The 14,827-nt window shown below is 36.0% G+C and overlaps 3 protein-coding genes across 4 annotated transcripts in view; all 3 read left to right on the top strand.

The window, feature by feature from the left end:
• The first annotated feature begins 2,319 nt into the window (after positions 1-2,319).
• LOC111463448 (ethylene-responsive transcription factor ERF109-like) lies at positions 2,320-3,281 on the top strand. The gene has a single exon (XM_023107385.1). It carries the CDS (start codon positions 2,362-2,364, stop codon positions 2,998-3,000), a length of 639 nt encoding a protein of 212 aa, XP_022963153.1. The 5' UTR covers positions 2,320-2,361; the 3' UTR covers positions 3,001-3,281.
• Positions 3,282-4,535: 1,254 nt separating this feature from the next.
• On the top strand, positions 4,536-7,872 carry LOC111463598 (eukaryotic initiation factor 4A-I). Of its 2 annotated transcripts, none has more exons than XM_023107604.1 (7): positions 4,536-4,721; positions 4,808-4,856; positions 4,995-5,132; positions 6,473-6,706; positions 7,210-7,249; positions 7,338-7,435; positions 7,613-7,833. In XM_023107604.1, the coding sequence occupies exons 1-7, from the start codon at positions 4,663-4,665 to the stop codon at positions 7,628-7,630; spliced, it is 636 nt and encodes a 211-aa protein (XP_022963372.1). In that variant the 5' UTR covers positions 4,536-4,662; the 3' UTR covers positions 7,631-7,833. The 2 variants fall into 2 exon arrangements, with proteins under 2 accessions (XP_022963372.1, XP_022963370.1); XM_023107602.1 differs by having other exon boundaries at positions 4,539-4,721; positions 4,808-4,914; positions 7,613-7,872.
• A 459-nt stretch (positions 7,873-8,331) lies between these two features.
• The window catches only part of LOC111463509, an 8,795-nt gene continuing 2,299 nt past the window's right edge, over positions 8,332-14,827 (top strand). Inside the window, exons 1-10 of the mRNA XM_023107466.1 lie at positions 8,332-8,894; positions 9,180-9,281; positions 9,752-9,832; positions 10,662-10,771; positions 10,888-11,023; positions 11,205-11,303; positions 11,855-11,960; positions 12,039-12,484; positions 12,547-12,723; positions 12,999-13,196. Of these exons, the coding sequence (XP_022963234.1) occupies positions 8,613-8,894; positions 9,180-9,281; positions 9,752-9,832; positions 10,662-10,771; positions 10,888-11,023; positions 11,205-11,303; positions 11,855-11,960; positions 12,039-12,484; positions 12,547-12,723; positions 12,999-13,196 (1,737 nt within the window). The 5' untranslated portion in view covers positions 8,332-8,612. The remainder of the gene's footprint in view (positions 8,895-9,179; positions 9,282-9,751; positions 9,833-10,661; positions 10,772-10,887; positions 11,024-11,204; positions 11,304-11,854; positions 11,961-12,038; positions 12,485-12,546; positions 12,724-12,998; positions 13,197-14,827) is intronic.

Genomic DNA, 14,827 nt, shown 5'->3' with positions numbered 1-14,827 from the left:
TATAATTTTCTTTTAGGCCGATGGGGTGGCACACGTGGGTTGTCAACCATAAGGATCCAATTACACTTGGGCCTTGGGCCTAGATTTCCTTTTGAATTTGTCCGTTTTATTTATTTATCTGTCAATGAGTTAGGGTCCATGGCCCAAGTCCGTGAAAAAGTGGATCGTTAGCCTACCAACTCAAGTTTTAAACAATTTAATTAAGTAATTAGAATATATGTTAATTATTTAGTCATTAAGTAATTAGTAATTATTTATTTGATAAAATTATCTGGAAAGGTAAATTTGTAAAAAAGATGTTTTTGGAAACGTTTATTTATAAAAGAAAATGTTTTGGTGATTCTATTTTCAGATAGGATATAAAATAGAAATGGGTAGTGGGAATGGCTGCGCTTTGGCACGTGATTATAAAATATATTTTTTTGTCGTTTAGCCGACGATGGTCCCGGGTCACTCTCAACCACACAATAAAAACATGTCATAATGCGAGGAAGGAAGTCATTTTCAAAATTAAATATATTAAAAAAAAAACATTTTAAAAGCTCCGACGAATTAATTAAGGCCCGAAGAATTAAGAAACATAAAAGACATTTGAGCTGTCTCAAAAAAATAAAAAGCAATTAATAAAAACTCTTTAATATAGGATTTTGGTTTTATCTCAAACGAATTGTCCTAAGTTGATGGCTCTATTTATTTTTTATTTTCTTGGACTGACTGTGGGGTTTGTGTTATTTGGTTGATGCATAAAAGAAATAAAAACTCAGATTAAACATTTTGAAAAATAGTAAAAAGAGGTGTGAACAAAATTAAATTTGTAAAGTTTTGAATTTTGATGCAGAAAGGGACATGCAGATTTTGAAAGGACATTGAATTGTGAGTGTCAGTATCAGCCAGCTGCTAAGTGGTTGTGGTGTGGACAACTACAGTGCCGTCTTTTTTTGTTTGAATTCTTTTCAAGTCGTCAACAGTTCTCTCAGCAGTGACGCAATTCTATCCTAAATTACTATTATTATTGTTGCTATAATCTCATCAATGACGATTAGTATCCTAATTTTTTTTAAATTTTTTGAACCCAAAAATTGTATGAAAAAATAGATTTAAATTTAAAGTATAAAAACTAAAATAGTTCTGAAAATTTCATAAATAATCGTAGTTTTTATCGATAGAAAAAGGATGATTGCAGAAGTAGTTGCTAACATGAATTTTTTGAAAAGAGAAATTAATTTTAGGTATTTTAGCTTAGGTGGAATATTTCTGTCTCTGGCTATTTGAAGAGAGTTGGGTTTGTGTTATAAATAGAAAAAGGAAAAAAGTTGGGCTTGGAGAGTGTGGGACAGCGCCTTATCATTCCTCCGTGACAACCTAATTCCCACCTATGCACACGGTACACAGTACATAAAATGTCCTCTCAATCAATCAAATCTTTTTAAGAAGATTTGATTTATTCATCTAGTTATAATCAAATAAATTACAAGAATTTCATAACAATATAATAATAAAGTAAATATAAGATATTTGTTTTATAATAATATTCTTAACACTTTCTATTTTTTATTTTAATACATAGGGACGAGACAGACTTTGTAGTGAGTAACGATCAACTGGACTTGGGTTTTGTATTTTAAAAAATAAAACTATGTTCACCTCCATTTAAAATGGAAATATGTTTCTCTTTTCTACAATTCTTGCTCATCATTATTTATTTATTTAGATTATTGCAATAGGAATTATAATTTCCATCTTTTTTTTTTTTTAAATGAGGCTACACAAAATATTCATCTTTCTTACCTTGAAATTTTTCAATAAGGTAATATGATAAACTGAGAATTACTCAATTAACCACCAATCTTCTTTAACGTTACAAATAATGAATTAAAATTACTATTTGGGGGAAAGAAAACAAAAAAATTGACGGGAGGGCAAAGTCGTAATTGAACCAGAAGAGAGGAGAAAGCAGGATGAAGTTACACGTGTACCATAAAGTAGAAAAGAGAGAGGACATGGAGGCGCCACGACAGCAGAAATAAATTGAGTTCCGGCTCGAGAATTGTAAAGGTGGTGAGACTTCTTTGGTTGGAGCTGCCAACGTCACACATCAACGAAGCTGGTCTACGTGTCCTCTCCGCAGTTTGGGCAAACTTGGAATCCCAGTCTGTAATCCAAATTCCGTCTTGGATTTACCCCACGTGCCGACCTCCACTCCTTCTGTCGTATAAACCGTGTGTAACTGCCACGTAGACTCTCCACCAAAATCTTTATACATACAAATTCCTTCGCCTCCCTTCACCCTCACTCACTCACCATTTTCCACTCACCATTTTCCACTTCCAACTACAGCTCTCACAGTTTCCAAGAAAACGGATGTCTGGTTCTTCCGGAGATTTGGATTCTGCGCCGTTTCATTCGACGTGTAAATTAGCAGTTGAAGAGGAGCATTCGATCATGGTTTCGGCACTGACACACGTGGTCAGCGACGGCAGAATTGGGCTAACCCACACCCAGTACCAGCTTCTAGCAGCTTTTGACGACGCTCAGCTTCCAGCTATTGAACTCTGGTTTCCCAGTGGCGACACGTGCGAGGTGTGCCGGATTGTTGGCTGCTTGGGATGCAATTATTTCCAAGACGGAAATTATAATCACAATCACAATCAAAATCAAAATCAAATTCAAATTCAAAATGTTGTGCCGGAAGAAGAAGATGAGGAGAAAGATCAAGATGAAGAGGAGAAAATAGTTGTGGGCAATAAGAAGAGAAGGATGAAGAGGACATTCAGGGGAGTGAGGCAGAGGCCTTGGGGGAAATGGGCAGCCGAGATTCGTGACCCGAGACGGGCCACCAGAGTGTGGCTAGGCACTTTCGACACAGCAGAGCAAGCGGCGAGGGCTTATGACAGAGCTGCCATTGAGTTCCGTGGAGATAAGGCCAAGCTCAACTTTCCTGCTTCAGACTACCAAACCACAGAGCAGGGAGAGAAACCCAAATTGGAAATCCAGGAATGACGGCCCTTCTCTAAACTTCCGTATATGGTATAGAAGCTTCTATGACGATATGGAAGCTTCTTAATTAATTAATTAAATTAATTAAAGTTTTTTATTTTATTTTAGAAAAAAAATAGAGGTACAGCTCCACAGGGAGGGTTCGATCCGAAATGTGGCAGCCTTGTTCTGCGTTTTATATATGATACAAGGCATCTCATCTCTATGTTAGTTAACTAAAATCAAGGAAGATGTAGAGGATGGGAGCATTTGGGGCTCTAAGTTAAGAACATGTGTATGGATGAGCTCGGCTACGTCACTATCAGTCTTGCAGTTGAACTGCCAATCTATAAAAGGAATAAAATGAATATATGTTCTTTTCCCTCCAACAAGTCAACGAACTGCGGCAGGTTTTAGTAGAATTCAAGGCCAAAAAAAAAAAAAAAAAAAAAAAAAGAGATATTATATAGTCCAGGCTGGATTTAGTTGTGGACGGCGGTGAACCACCCACCTTTACGAGATCTTTTGTTGTACATTTCAGGTGTGGGTCAACTGTGGCACTGGACTTGGTTCTTTTTCATTGTGGATTAAGTTTTAAAGGACACGAGTCAAAAGCCAAAATTACGCGAAGTCCATGTCGTATCATTTTACGAAATCTAATTGGGCAAAGATTTTTCATATAAAACGACTAGAGAATTGGTTATGTCCACTACATAAGTATCAAACATTTGAACTTGAACAAACCACAATCAAATTATCCCTTTTAGTCTGGAATGACATCCAATTCAAACTGGCAGCAGCTTTGATAAAGAAAAGGGGCTCCCCTCACTTAACCTTCTCAAGCTCAGGCTCCTTAGGTAAGAAAAAGTAGGAACCATAGGAGATAAATTTCTGAATAGGAGTGTCAATCTTCTTAGATTTGGATAAAGATGTAAGCCACCGGCAGCAGGGTGAACCAGTGGCAAGATGCTGGGTTGGAGGTAAACTTAAATTGAGCTACGTGTTTCCCTGCAAATAATATTAACTGCCAAAGTTGCTTGACAATGCTTCCCCAAATCAGATAGATCATTCTTCATTGCTAATAATTATTCTATCTCTTTAGGATGTCATTCTTTCAAACTTGCACTAAAGCTATATTAACGCCTCAATAGGTATAAAAGTTGATTCCCCAAAGTCATGCTTTGTCATCGGTAAGTTTACTAACGAGATCTTCTTACTCATTTAAAATATTGTCAATATCACTATAATTCAATTACATATGTATTAATTTTTTTTAGTTGTCGTGTTTAAAAATTTTAAATGAAACGAAAATTTTGAAAATGTATATAATGTTTGGTAAAAGTAAAAAAAAATTCCTTTCTAACTAGATTAATAATTTAATTTATGAATTTAAAGAAAAGTAGACCAACATAATTTCTAAAAATTGAGAATAAAAAATATCACTAATCCCATTTTAAAAAATTGTCGCACTAAAATTAATTAAAAAAAGAAAAAGAAATTTAACTCGGGGTTGCTTGCGCGGAAGATGGAAAAAGAAAAAAGAAAAGAACTTCTGGTTGTCCATTTTATTTTAACTCAGTAGTCACAAGGCAGAAGAGAGGCACGTGAGGTTTGTGTTCAGGAAAGACCTCAGCCCTCGAACTTGGAAGCTTTCAGGTGAGAGCGCTGTGCAGCGGTGCAGCGACCATGGCAATTGATGGAATTGAAGCCTTCTCGCCTCCCTCTCACCCATCTTCCCATTTCAGGTATTGCTGTTGCTGCCGCCCTCTTTTGTATTTTACAAACCTTTCTTTCGATATACAGTGATCCCCATTTTGTTTCGCTTTCTCAGTCAACAGCGCCACTTCTATGTTGCCGTCGACAGGCTCCAGTTCAAGATGGTGCTTTTCTCTCAATCTACGCTCACGCACATTTTTTGGATTTCAATTCCTATGTTTGGTTGATATTTTTTTCTTGGGTTTTGCTTTGCTCGGTCAATTTTTTTTTTCTATTCCTTTTATACGGTGTGTATTTGGCAGGAAACATTAGTGGGTTTGTTGGACGTAGCCGGTCGCCGTCCGTCCTTGCCGATGATTGTGTGTTGTAGTTCTCGCGACGAGCTCGATGCTGTCTGCTCCGCTGTCTCCAACCTCCAATACATCTCTTTGGCATCTTTGGTATCGTTATTTTTGCTCAATAAAAGTTTTTCTATATGAAATTCGTGAAATGCGTCTAGAAATTCCCAACCCTGAGCCTGATATATGCATCATTCTGTGCCACTGAATGAATAATTTCATCTCGAAGCAACGACTTACCTGAGTTGATATTCAATTTGATCATGAGTCATGACCTTACTTTGGACAGGATCGGTTCTATAGGTTTACTGTTAATCTGGATCCTAGTTCTGTGGATAAGATGCCTGAACTGGTAGAGTGCCATCAGTATACTGGTAATCCCTAATATTAATATACTGAAGCAGGCTGTAGTAAATAATTTCAATCGGTAATGGAAACCAACTGATGAAACTAACCAATATGAATCCTAATTGTGCTAGCTAGATGATAGAAATGCTTTTAGGATAGAATTAGGAGTATTATTAAGGCATTAAGGTATATTAGTAATTAATTAGAGTAGTTATGATGATTTATTATTAATAGAGTGAGAAAGGATGGAGGTAGGCAATTGTTTAGATGGTTTAAGCTTGAGAGTGTATGCTCAAGAGTGAGGAGGTTCCAAGTATCTCAGATACTCAGCATATCTTGTATTTCTTCTATCTCATATCTTTAAATATCCTTTTAGTTGTTTGGGTCCTAAGTCACTAGATTAGCATCCTTTTTTTTTCCACTGATGATTTTAGTTCACATCATCACATGTATGTTGTCTTAAACTCCTGTCGACATAGTAGTGATGTAGGAGTTGGTTATAATAGTTCGGTATTATTTTTGTAGTTTTTAAAGTACTTAGCTGTTAAATCCTCTATAAATAAAGCGTTAATCTCTTGCATTAGCTTACTTTGAATCATCATGAAATCCTTTGAGCTATAATTCTGGGAGAATTCTACTTATGATTTAGGCTACACCGCTTGTCTTAATTCTTTTTTTGTTAAGTGATGGTCAGTGTTGATTGAATATCAATTGATTTGATGATAAGATCACCCTATACAATTTACCGTTTTCAGTATCCTCCATCATACAGTTTTTGAATACTGCTATATTATTTTGACCCCGTATGCAGCCATTTGTTGTTTCTGTTGTATGTTCATTTACTTTTACTTTGTGGTTGTTACAGTTTTAGGATCAAGTTTTTGCACTAGTTTTTACTTCTTTTTGCAAGGGAAAATTACCCCTTGTTAAATCTTACAACGAGTACATTTTGTCTTCTTTCTTCAAGCCAATATGTTACTCATGTTGGCATACATATGGGGTAGCCACAATACTGTGGTTACTTTGTGAATGGACAAGATTACTTACTGTATGACTTATATTGATGTATTGCATTTATTGCTTGTCTTATTCAGTACAGTGACCTTGCTGAAGCAGACCGTGCACTGATTTTAGAGACATTTCGGCAAACAACATCGAGGTGGAGCCAAAAGCTCAATTCTCTATCAGATGACAAATGTGAGGTTGAGGAAGATGGTGAAAAATCTCACATGATTGTAGTAACAGACGCTTGCCTTCCACTTCTTGCTTCTGGGGAGTCACCTCTTTCTGCCCATGTTTTGATAAATTATGAGCTACCAACAAAGAAGGTTTAGTTTTCAGACTTCAGGATTATATGAGCTGATAATTTGTAAAATCTGTATTAGAACTTGAGTGTGTTTATTTCAAACTCACTTCTGTCATGATTCAAAATCAACTTAGTATTTAATTTACCCTTTTAAACACGATTTTTATTCCATATAAATTGATTTTGAATAATTAAAAACATGTTTGGGAGTGATTTTGAATATAACAAAAAGTGATTTTAACCATCTCAAAATCACTTTCAAAATGCCATATATCAATGATGCTTCACTTTCGTTTTTGCCTAAATATTACTGAATTTCTTATCCTCTTTGTATTGCTTCTAATGTGCATCTGAAATCATTATTCGACCATTCAAAACGGGTAGTTGTAGTTGCATGATTGTACAACTCTTCCTATTGCTTTATGTGTTACTGGTCTTTCTTAAAAACAATCTCATAGCAGAATTAGATATTAAAAAACTTACATGAAGTGTATTCATAACTTCATACGGTGATTTTCATTGCAGGAAACGTATATGAGGCGCATGACTACCTGCTCGGCCTCAGGTTATTCTTCTATACTGCAATGGATTATGATATAAGCTGCAGGGATTAGGTTAATCTTCATGCATACTTCCTTTGCATTTATATCCAGATGGGATCTTAATCAACATGGTTGTTGGGGGAGAAGTGGTAACTCTCAAAAGCATTGAAGAAAGTAGTGGCCTTGTTATTGCCGAGATGCCCATTAACGTAAGTTTGTTACTTGCTTTGATCTTCACGTGTTTTAGATGGATAAAATTTTTGCTAAGGATATCAGTTTCCCAAATAATTGATCCTGAATATTACTAAACAAAAAAAAAAGTCAAATCATAGTACTGCTTCTGTGTTTTATACAACTGCTGAAGTTGGAAGGAGACCGTATTGCAGATTTCTGAAATTTTATGAGAATGCATATGAAGACAACACAGAAGGTTCGCTTGTAGAGGTCTTGAACTGTGTCATCTGATCAACGAAGTTGATCATATCAATGATATCTTATGTTTTCAGATCATTCCTTATTAAATTGTAAGAACAAAATTTGTAATTTAACATTTTAGTTGCTACTTTCTTTTTGAAATGTTATATATCATAAATTCGGTTCAAATTAACCAACACCTTCTCAAAAGAAAAGAAGCACGACTTTTTAGCGAGAGGAAAAACTTAGGTTGTGAAGTAGTATTTATGTGGGAATAACATGGATCTTCTTGTTTCCTTCACGAATGGGGTCCGAAGAAAACTGGACCCAACCGATCGAAGACATAATGGGTAGGGGACAGGCACGCTCACCTCGTGAAGTTGCATAGTAGTATTTAAGGAACATATACTATTATCCCATGAGATTTAGACTCGAACTCAAAACATTGCAACAATTGCAACTTTTGTAAGGACAATATATTTAATATATAGACCTTACAATCATGTGATCATAAATCATATGTTCGAATAATTTAAATTAGTCTTTCCCAAATCTTACATTCGAATAATTGACTTCATTTTATGCAAATTCTGAACAATGAAAATAAGTATTGTTAAATTTCATTTCTTTTAGAAAATGGTACGTATGGTATGGGAGGATAGATTATAAAAATAACTGGAATATTTAGACGAAGAAGGAATAATGTATGGATAAATGGTGAGAACCAAACAACAGTTTAGCCCTCCGACACTTGAGTCTGGAAGAATCTAAGACTAAACCCGTAACTTACACGTGTCATTTAATGTAGCCTTCAAATTTCATTCCTGTTGTCTGCAACGCAATTCTGAACGTCGCCGCCTTTGGCCTGAGCGCACAAAGTTTCCCACTAAGTTAGCGAGCGAAACCAGAGCCCTCTCTTCCAATCTCCAACGCCTCATCCTCTAATCCACAAGCTGACCCTCTTCCTTCCAAATGGACTCCATCCCTTTGAACTGGGAAGCTCTCGATGCCCTAATCATCGATTTCGCCAGATCAGAGAATTTGATTGAGGATTCATTTTCATCCTCCCCACCTCCTTCTCCTTCCCCTTCCCCTTCCTCGCTTTCCTCTTCCTCTTACCATTCCAGGCTGATCATCCGCCAGATCAGGCGCTCTTTGGAGGTCGGTGATATTGATTGCGCCATCGATCTCCTCCGCCTTCATGCACCCTTCATTCTCGACGATCATAGGCTTCTTTTCCGGTTGCAGAAGCAGGTCACTCTAATTCTGCTCTCTCTCTTGCTGCGCACCTGATGAAATGTGCGACTTCTATTTCTTTTGGTTTTTGTTGTTTTGGCTAATTAGGGTATGTTTCCATATTTGACCATGCCGCATTAAGAACTGGAAATAAGGAAATACTGAATCCATTTGTTCAGTAGCTGAACATTCTAGTCAGCCGAACACCCTTTCGTGTTTTTTTTTTTTATATTTTTTTTCAGCAAATAGTTTGGTGGGACTTTTGAGCTCATTGATTTCCTTTTCTGTGTGTATTGTATTCAGAAATTTATCGAGTTTTTGAGGAAAGGGACTGCAGAGGATCGTGATTTGGCCATTCAATGCCTCCGCACGGCGCTTGCTCCTTGTGCTCTTGATGCATACCCGGTAAGCATTTTGCCCCATTCAGGATTTGCTTTGAATTGGTGTTTAAAGAGAATACTCTCTGCTTATCGAATTGAGCGAAGCATTATTGTCTTTTTGAAAGAAAGAAAGAAAGTTTCCGTTGAACTATGAAAAGTACAAGAGGAAGTGCCATAAGCCATCTTTTTTCTACTGTAGTCGGCAAAATAAAGAAGTAGCTGTAACTACGGAAGGCGACGAAAGAGAAAAAGAGAAAGAGAGAGCACCATAAAAACCCAAAATTCTTATCCTCTCCCAGAAAAGAGTGCCTTAGAATAACTTTAACTGCATTACTCCAGATAACATTAGGTTTCCCTTCCACTTGATAATCCCATAATAATCGTTCCATAATGTCTAGAATCCTTTGCGGAAGAAACCATTGTGCTATTTTAAATCAGATTCTGCAATTTATCTTCTTGTGCTTCTGGCTAACTGCTCTTCTATTTATGTTGAAGGAAGCGTATGAGGAGTTCAAGCATGTTCTACTTGCCTTCATTTATGACAAGAATAATCAAACATCCCCAGTGACATATGAGGTGGATAATACTATTTTCTCCATCACATCAGTGAATATTATCTTTGGTATTTTGGATATTGTTCAGTGGTTGTTGACTATGCCGCCATTTGGAAACCTGTAACATATGGCTGTTCTTCATAATTAGAATGCACATTTTGTATTTGGGCATCATATACTTCCGACTGTTGGAAGGGTAACCTTTCCTTTTTAACCAAGAAGGACTTCCCTGCTCTCTCATGATTCATCACTACGGAATTCTAAGAAGGAAAAGATGGTCCATTAATTTCTTGGGATTTGACCACTTTTAAGGTCCATTAAGCCATCAAACTGAAGTCTAATGTTTCACGTTAGTTCTTACTTGACATGTTTAGAATAGTCTCTGTTTAGATTCAGGCCCTCAGGGCATTCTATAAGTCCAGTACACATATCTCTTTTGACTAGAAAATTCGAGCTCCCTGTTTCTGGGTGCATAGCATATGGAATTGTCTTGTATATTGTCAATGTTTCTTATTTGAGACAAAGAATTGATTATTTTATTTAAAAAAATCATTGTTATTTTTGTTTGAGATGTGAATTATCGTCTCTTCATTCACAGTTGCTTTCCCTATTATGTTTATGTTGTGTGTGTGTGTGTGTGTGTTTTTTTTGTTTAATCTTTTAAGTTAAATATAATGCAAAATCTACCCTTTGAAGTCTGAACTACGTAATTCTCAAGAAACTTTTTGTTTTCTTATGATGGATACTTTTAGTTTAAGGTGCAATATGTTATTCTTCAGTGGTCTGAACAGGGTGGAACTATGAATTGCATTCAGTTTTTCTTTCTGAAAGTGCATTTTCTTTTGTTTCAGTGGTCTGAAAGGAGGAGATTCGATATTGCTGGATTAATGTCCTCAGTCTTACGAGCTCATATGCAGGCATATGATCCTGTCTTCTCAATGACCTTGAGATACTTGATAAGGTTTCTTTCTTCATTTTTGCAAAAATTTTCTCCCCATAGTTGGTTGTATGATTGATAAAAGTTTGCATTGAATATAAAATTTAATTACTTTTATTGTTATTTGTTATTTCTTGCAGCATACATAAAGGTTTTTGCTTTCATGAAGGTGTGTCATCTCCCATATCAGATCTCACTGAGAGGTTGCTTCTAGATGAACTTGATCCGCCTGCCACACCCAAAGAGAGCCTGTATGAAGCACCTCCATTTGATGAAGTGAGATGTCTGAATTTTTTTAATAAATTTTTTAATTAAAAAACTTGAGCTTTTGGGTAGTTCTATTAATGATGTGGTACAATGTGAGGGTCTGTCCCTTTTTGCATCTTTATGGTTTCCTATTTATCCAGAGTTGTCATTTTCTTTGCTTCTTATTTTTTTGTGCTTAATATGAGTGCAGGTGGACATTCAAGCTCTTGCACATGCTGTAGAGCTAACGAGACAGGGGGCTATTGATAGCTTGAGATTCACCAAAGGTGATTTGTTTCATGCATTCCAGGTAAGCATCTATCTGAATTTTATCCTTTCTGATGTTTTGCGTTTATTAGATTCAATTTAAGAAAATCTTCGTGTATAGGTGCTAAACCCACTGTATGCTGTTTAGTGTTGCATTAGACAGTTTGAACCATAACTTTATTGGATGTCATGCTTGTAATTTATACTAGCATGGGACTTAGAAAAATGACACTGAGTTTGTGGTGAATAGAAATGGTTAGTCATATTGGAACACAAGTTTGATGGAAACATTGAGAAATTTAAGGAAAGAACAAGGACCATAGTTCATTTAAAAATTTAGTTTATTTAACTCTGTAATAATTTTTGAGATAGATTGTTAATTTCTTGACATTTTCTAATACCAGAACCTTTGCTCTTTATCTCTTGATTTTCTCTAACATGGAAAATGGTTTTATTCTGTACAGTATTCTCTCGATGTTTTGTAGTTATGACCATCAATTCCAACTATCTTGGCAATTAAAATAGTATTGTTCATTTTGTTTCATTGTCATGATGGTTTCATTGATTATATGAGTTTTTACTTCCACATCGCAGAATGAGTTGTGCCGGATGAAATTGGACCTTTCTGTTCTTGATGAGCTTGTTCGTGAGTACTGCATATACAGAGGAATTGTGGACTCTGGTTGTGGAGCTCTCTCTGGTAAAACTCAAACTCTTAGTCCCTTTATCAATAAGCTTTTTTGCCTTCTAAACCCGTTTGCCATTTCTTGATAATCAGGGATGCAGAATCTCTCTAGCTCATCAAAGGTTAATCAATCAGAGCTGGAGTATTGTTCATCTAGGAATACTTCTTTTGAAGTGGACTATGCAACCGGTAAACTTTCGGATGGTGAAATTTCTGTCAGTAATTCTCGTGTGGATAGTTCTCCTGAAAATATTGCTGACGTGACAAGCTCACAAGGTAACAATGAGGTTGAGTTACGATATGCATCGGAGCCAACGTCCAATCGAGAAGATTGTAGCACTAGTGATTCAATTCATGTGGGAAATTCAAGAACATTACAAGCAAACAAGAATCGTGGGATTGTAGAAAGGAGCAAGCGTAAGAGATGGAGAGGAAGACACGATGATAGAGAACTTCATGATGTGTCTTACAGTGGATGCAGTAAAGCAGAACTTAGCACTATAACAGTGGCCAGTACGACCATGTCTAAGGAACGGCAGGTAGATCCATAACTATATTTCTTCCATCTAATGAAATGATCTGACCGAAGTGTGTTCTGCAGAACCTTGAAAAACATATACCGATAGACTCTACTGGCAAGGAGGATAAATATGAGATTGTCTTGGGCATTAGGGAACTGGCTAGTAAAAGGTTGGCTGCAGAGGTTGTGGAAGAAATTAATGCCCTGGATCCGAACTTTTTTGTACAAAATCCTATTTTCCTATTCCAACTTAAGCAGGTAAATTGGTTTTCGAGGTTAAGTGTGAGTTTTCTTTTTATACTCGTTATTCCTACTACACCATTAGCTAGTTATTATGGATGGAAGTTCACAACTGTATGTGGTTTGAGGAGAGTTGTTTATTTTCACTTGTCTCAAGTATGGAAGTAGATGGCAATCTTAGTGTTTGTTGAAAACAATGTATTTAGTTTCTTCTTAGCATTGAAAGATAGGCAAAATCTTGTTAAATTTATTGATACTTCTTTGGAATTTATTTGACGTTCCTATGGTTTCAGGTTGAATTTTTGAAGCTGGTTAGTTCTGGTGATTATTCTAGTGCTTTGAGGGTCGCATGCACTCACTTAGGCCCATTAGCTGCTAATGAGCCTTCCTTGTTGAAGCAATTAAAGGAGACCTTATTGGCTTTGCTCCTGCCTAACGAAGATTTTCTTGGGAAAGGCTTCCCTGTGAATGCTCTTGCTAATTCTCTTCAGGTATTAGACGAAAATTATAGATGCCACTATATTTGAGGAGAAAATATTATATTTTACTGATCATTAGAATAGCATATTCGTTACTTATAATAAATATATGCTCAGATTCTATCCCTTCTGGCACATCCTATAAAAGTATATGCTGACATTCTTTGGTCACTTTGTCAATCATAGTGTGATCGGAACTTGTGTGTATTTGTGCCAAGTTAAAAGTGAAGAAGGTGCTTGGTGCCTTCATAGGGAGGTGAATCCATGTTGCAGTTCTTGTAGGCCCTACATTGTGGATAGTTGGAAGTGAAAGAAAAAGAGAATGATTTCATTATTAAGTCTTAAATCTAAAAAGTTGATTGGAATTATCTTTGACAGAAAAGCCCTTGGTTCCAAGTAGAGTAAATTTATTTCTTTTGTAAGTTACTCTTTTTTAATCAATGATTGTCATGACATCGAAGCTAAACCAGTTTGAATGGTGTTTGGCTGGCGTTCTCTAGGTGTTGTGATTTTTTCTGCTCACTCAAACAACCTTCATTCATTGAGGGCAGCCCCTTCTTAGTTTATACTATATTTTACCAAACTAAAGTGTAAATGTACTCTTAATTGTTGTGATAGAGTTGCTATTTCATTCAATCTGCAAAAGATTTAGCTTTTCTGGTGTGTATTAAATTTCTACTTGGAGTAAATGTTTGAATATGCTCCATTCAGAAAGAATCTTGTTGCACATCTACATTTTTCTTTATACATTAAACCACATTTATATACTGGTCACAAGCTAAAGTCATCGTTCTTCAGTGTAGACCATTATTTAGGTACAAATGTTCAACCATTTCGAATGCTGATACCTCAGGATCTGACCCATATAAACAGGCTAGTAGTATGTTCACTTATTGACAATGAGCCATGCAAACTCATTATTTTTTCATGAGCAATATTTTATTCAGAAGTATTTCCTTTTGAAATAACCAGAAATAAGAGGACATTCCAAGGGGAAGAATCCAGCCAAGAGATTTTTTGGGAGGTTTTTCTGTAATCCCTTTGGCTTGATGGGGATCCCTCATCTCCCCCTTTATTATCCTCTATTTGAAAATGAATTTGAGTTTCTTATATAAAAGAATCAAGATTATTTCAATATAAGTTCAAAAAGTGCTTCTTTTATTCAATTAAACATGTTTTTCAAATAATCAGTTCACTAAAATGAAGGTGGTTAGGATTAATCAAGTGAGAAAGTGCATGCATTTGGTAGAGAGATTAGCATGAAAAATGAGTGCAAAGAGGTAAAATAGTGAGAATGTATATAAAGAGAGTGATTAAACATGGAGGAGAGAGGTGGAAGCCTCCTTCCTCTTTTCTTTTCAATTTTATAGTTGGAGCTCAACCTAATACATAACTTATCTTCAATGTGCAGATAGCGGGTTTCTATATTGTTTGTATGTTTGTTTGTTTTTGTTTTTATTTTTATTTATTATATAATTTTTACAATTATTACTTTTTAAGGACGATGTGGGAAGTCTTAAATTAGTGGCAGCTATTTCATATAGTGTGGAAGGCCTCGTGGTTGAGCATCGATCTCCTGAAATCATACATAATTTGAGTGGATGTTTTCTTTTTCTTTGGGGGGGGGGGGGGGGGGGGGGGGG

The sequence above is a fragment of the Cucurbita moschata genome, unplaced genomic scaffold (genome assembly GCF_002738365.1).
Source record: "Cucurbita moschata cultivar Rifu unplaced genomic scaffold, Cmos_1.0 Cmo_Scf00028, whole genome shotgun sequence".
In the NCBI taxonomy this organism is placed as follows: domain Eukaryota; kingdom Viridiplantae; phylum Streptophyta; class Magnoliopsida; order Cucurbitales; family Cucurbitaceae; genus Cucurbita; species Cucurbita moschata.
This window is presented reverse-complemented; position numbering and strand designations above follow the sequence as displayed.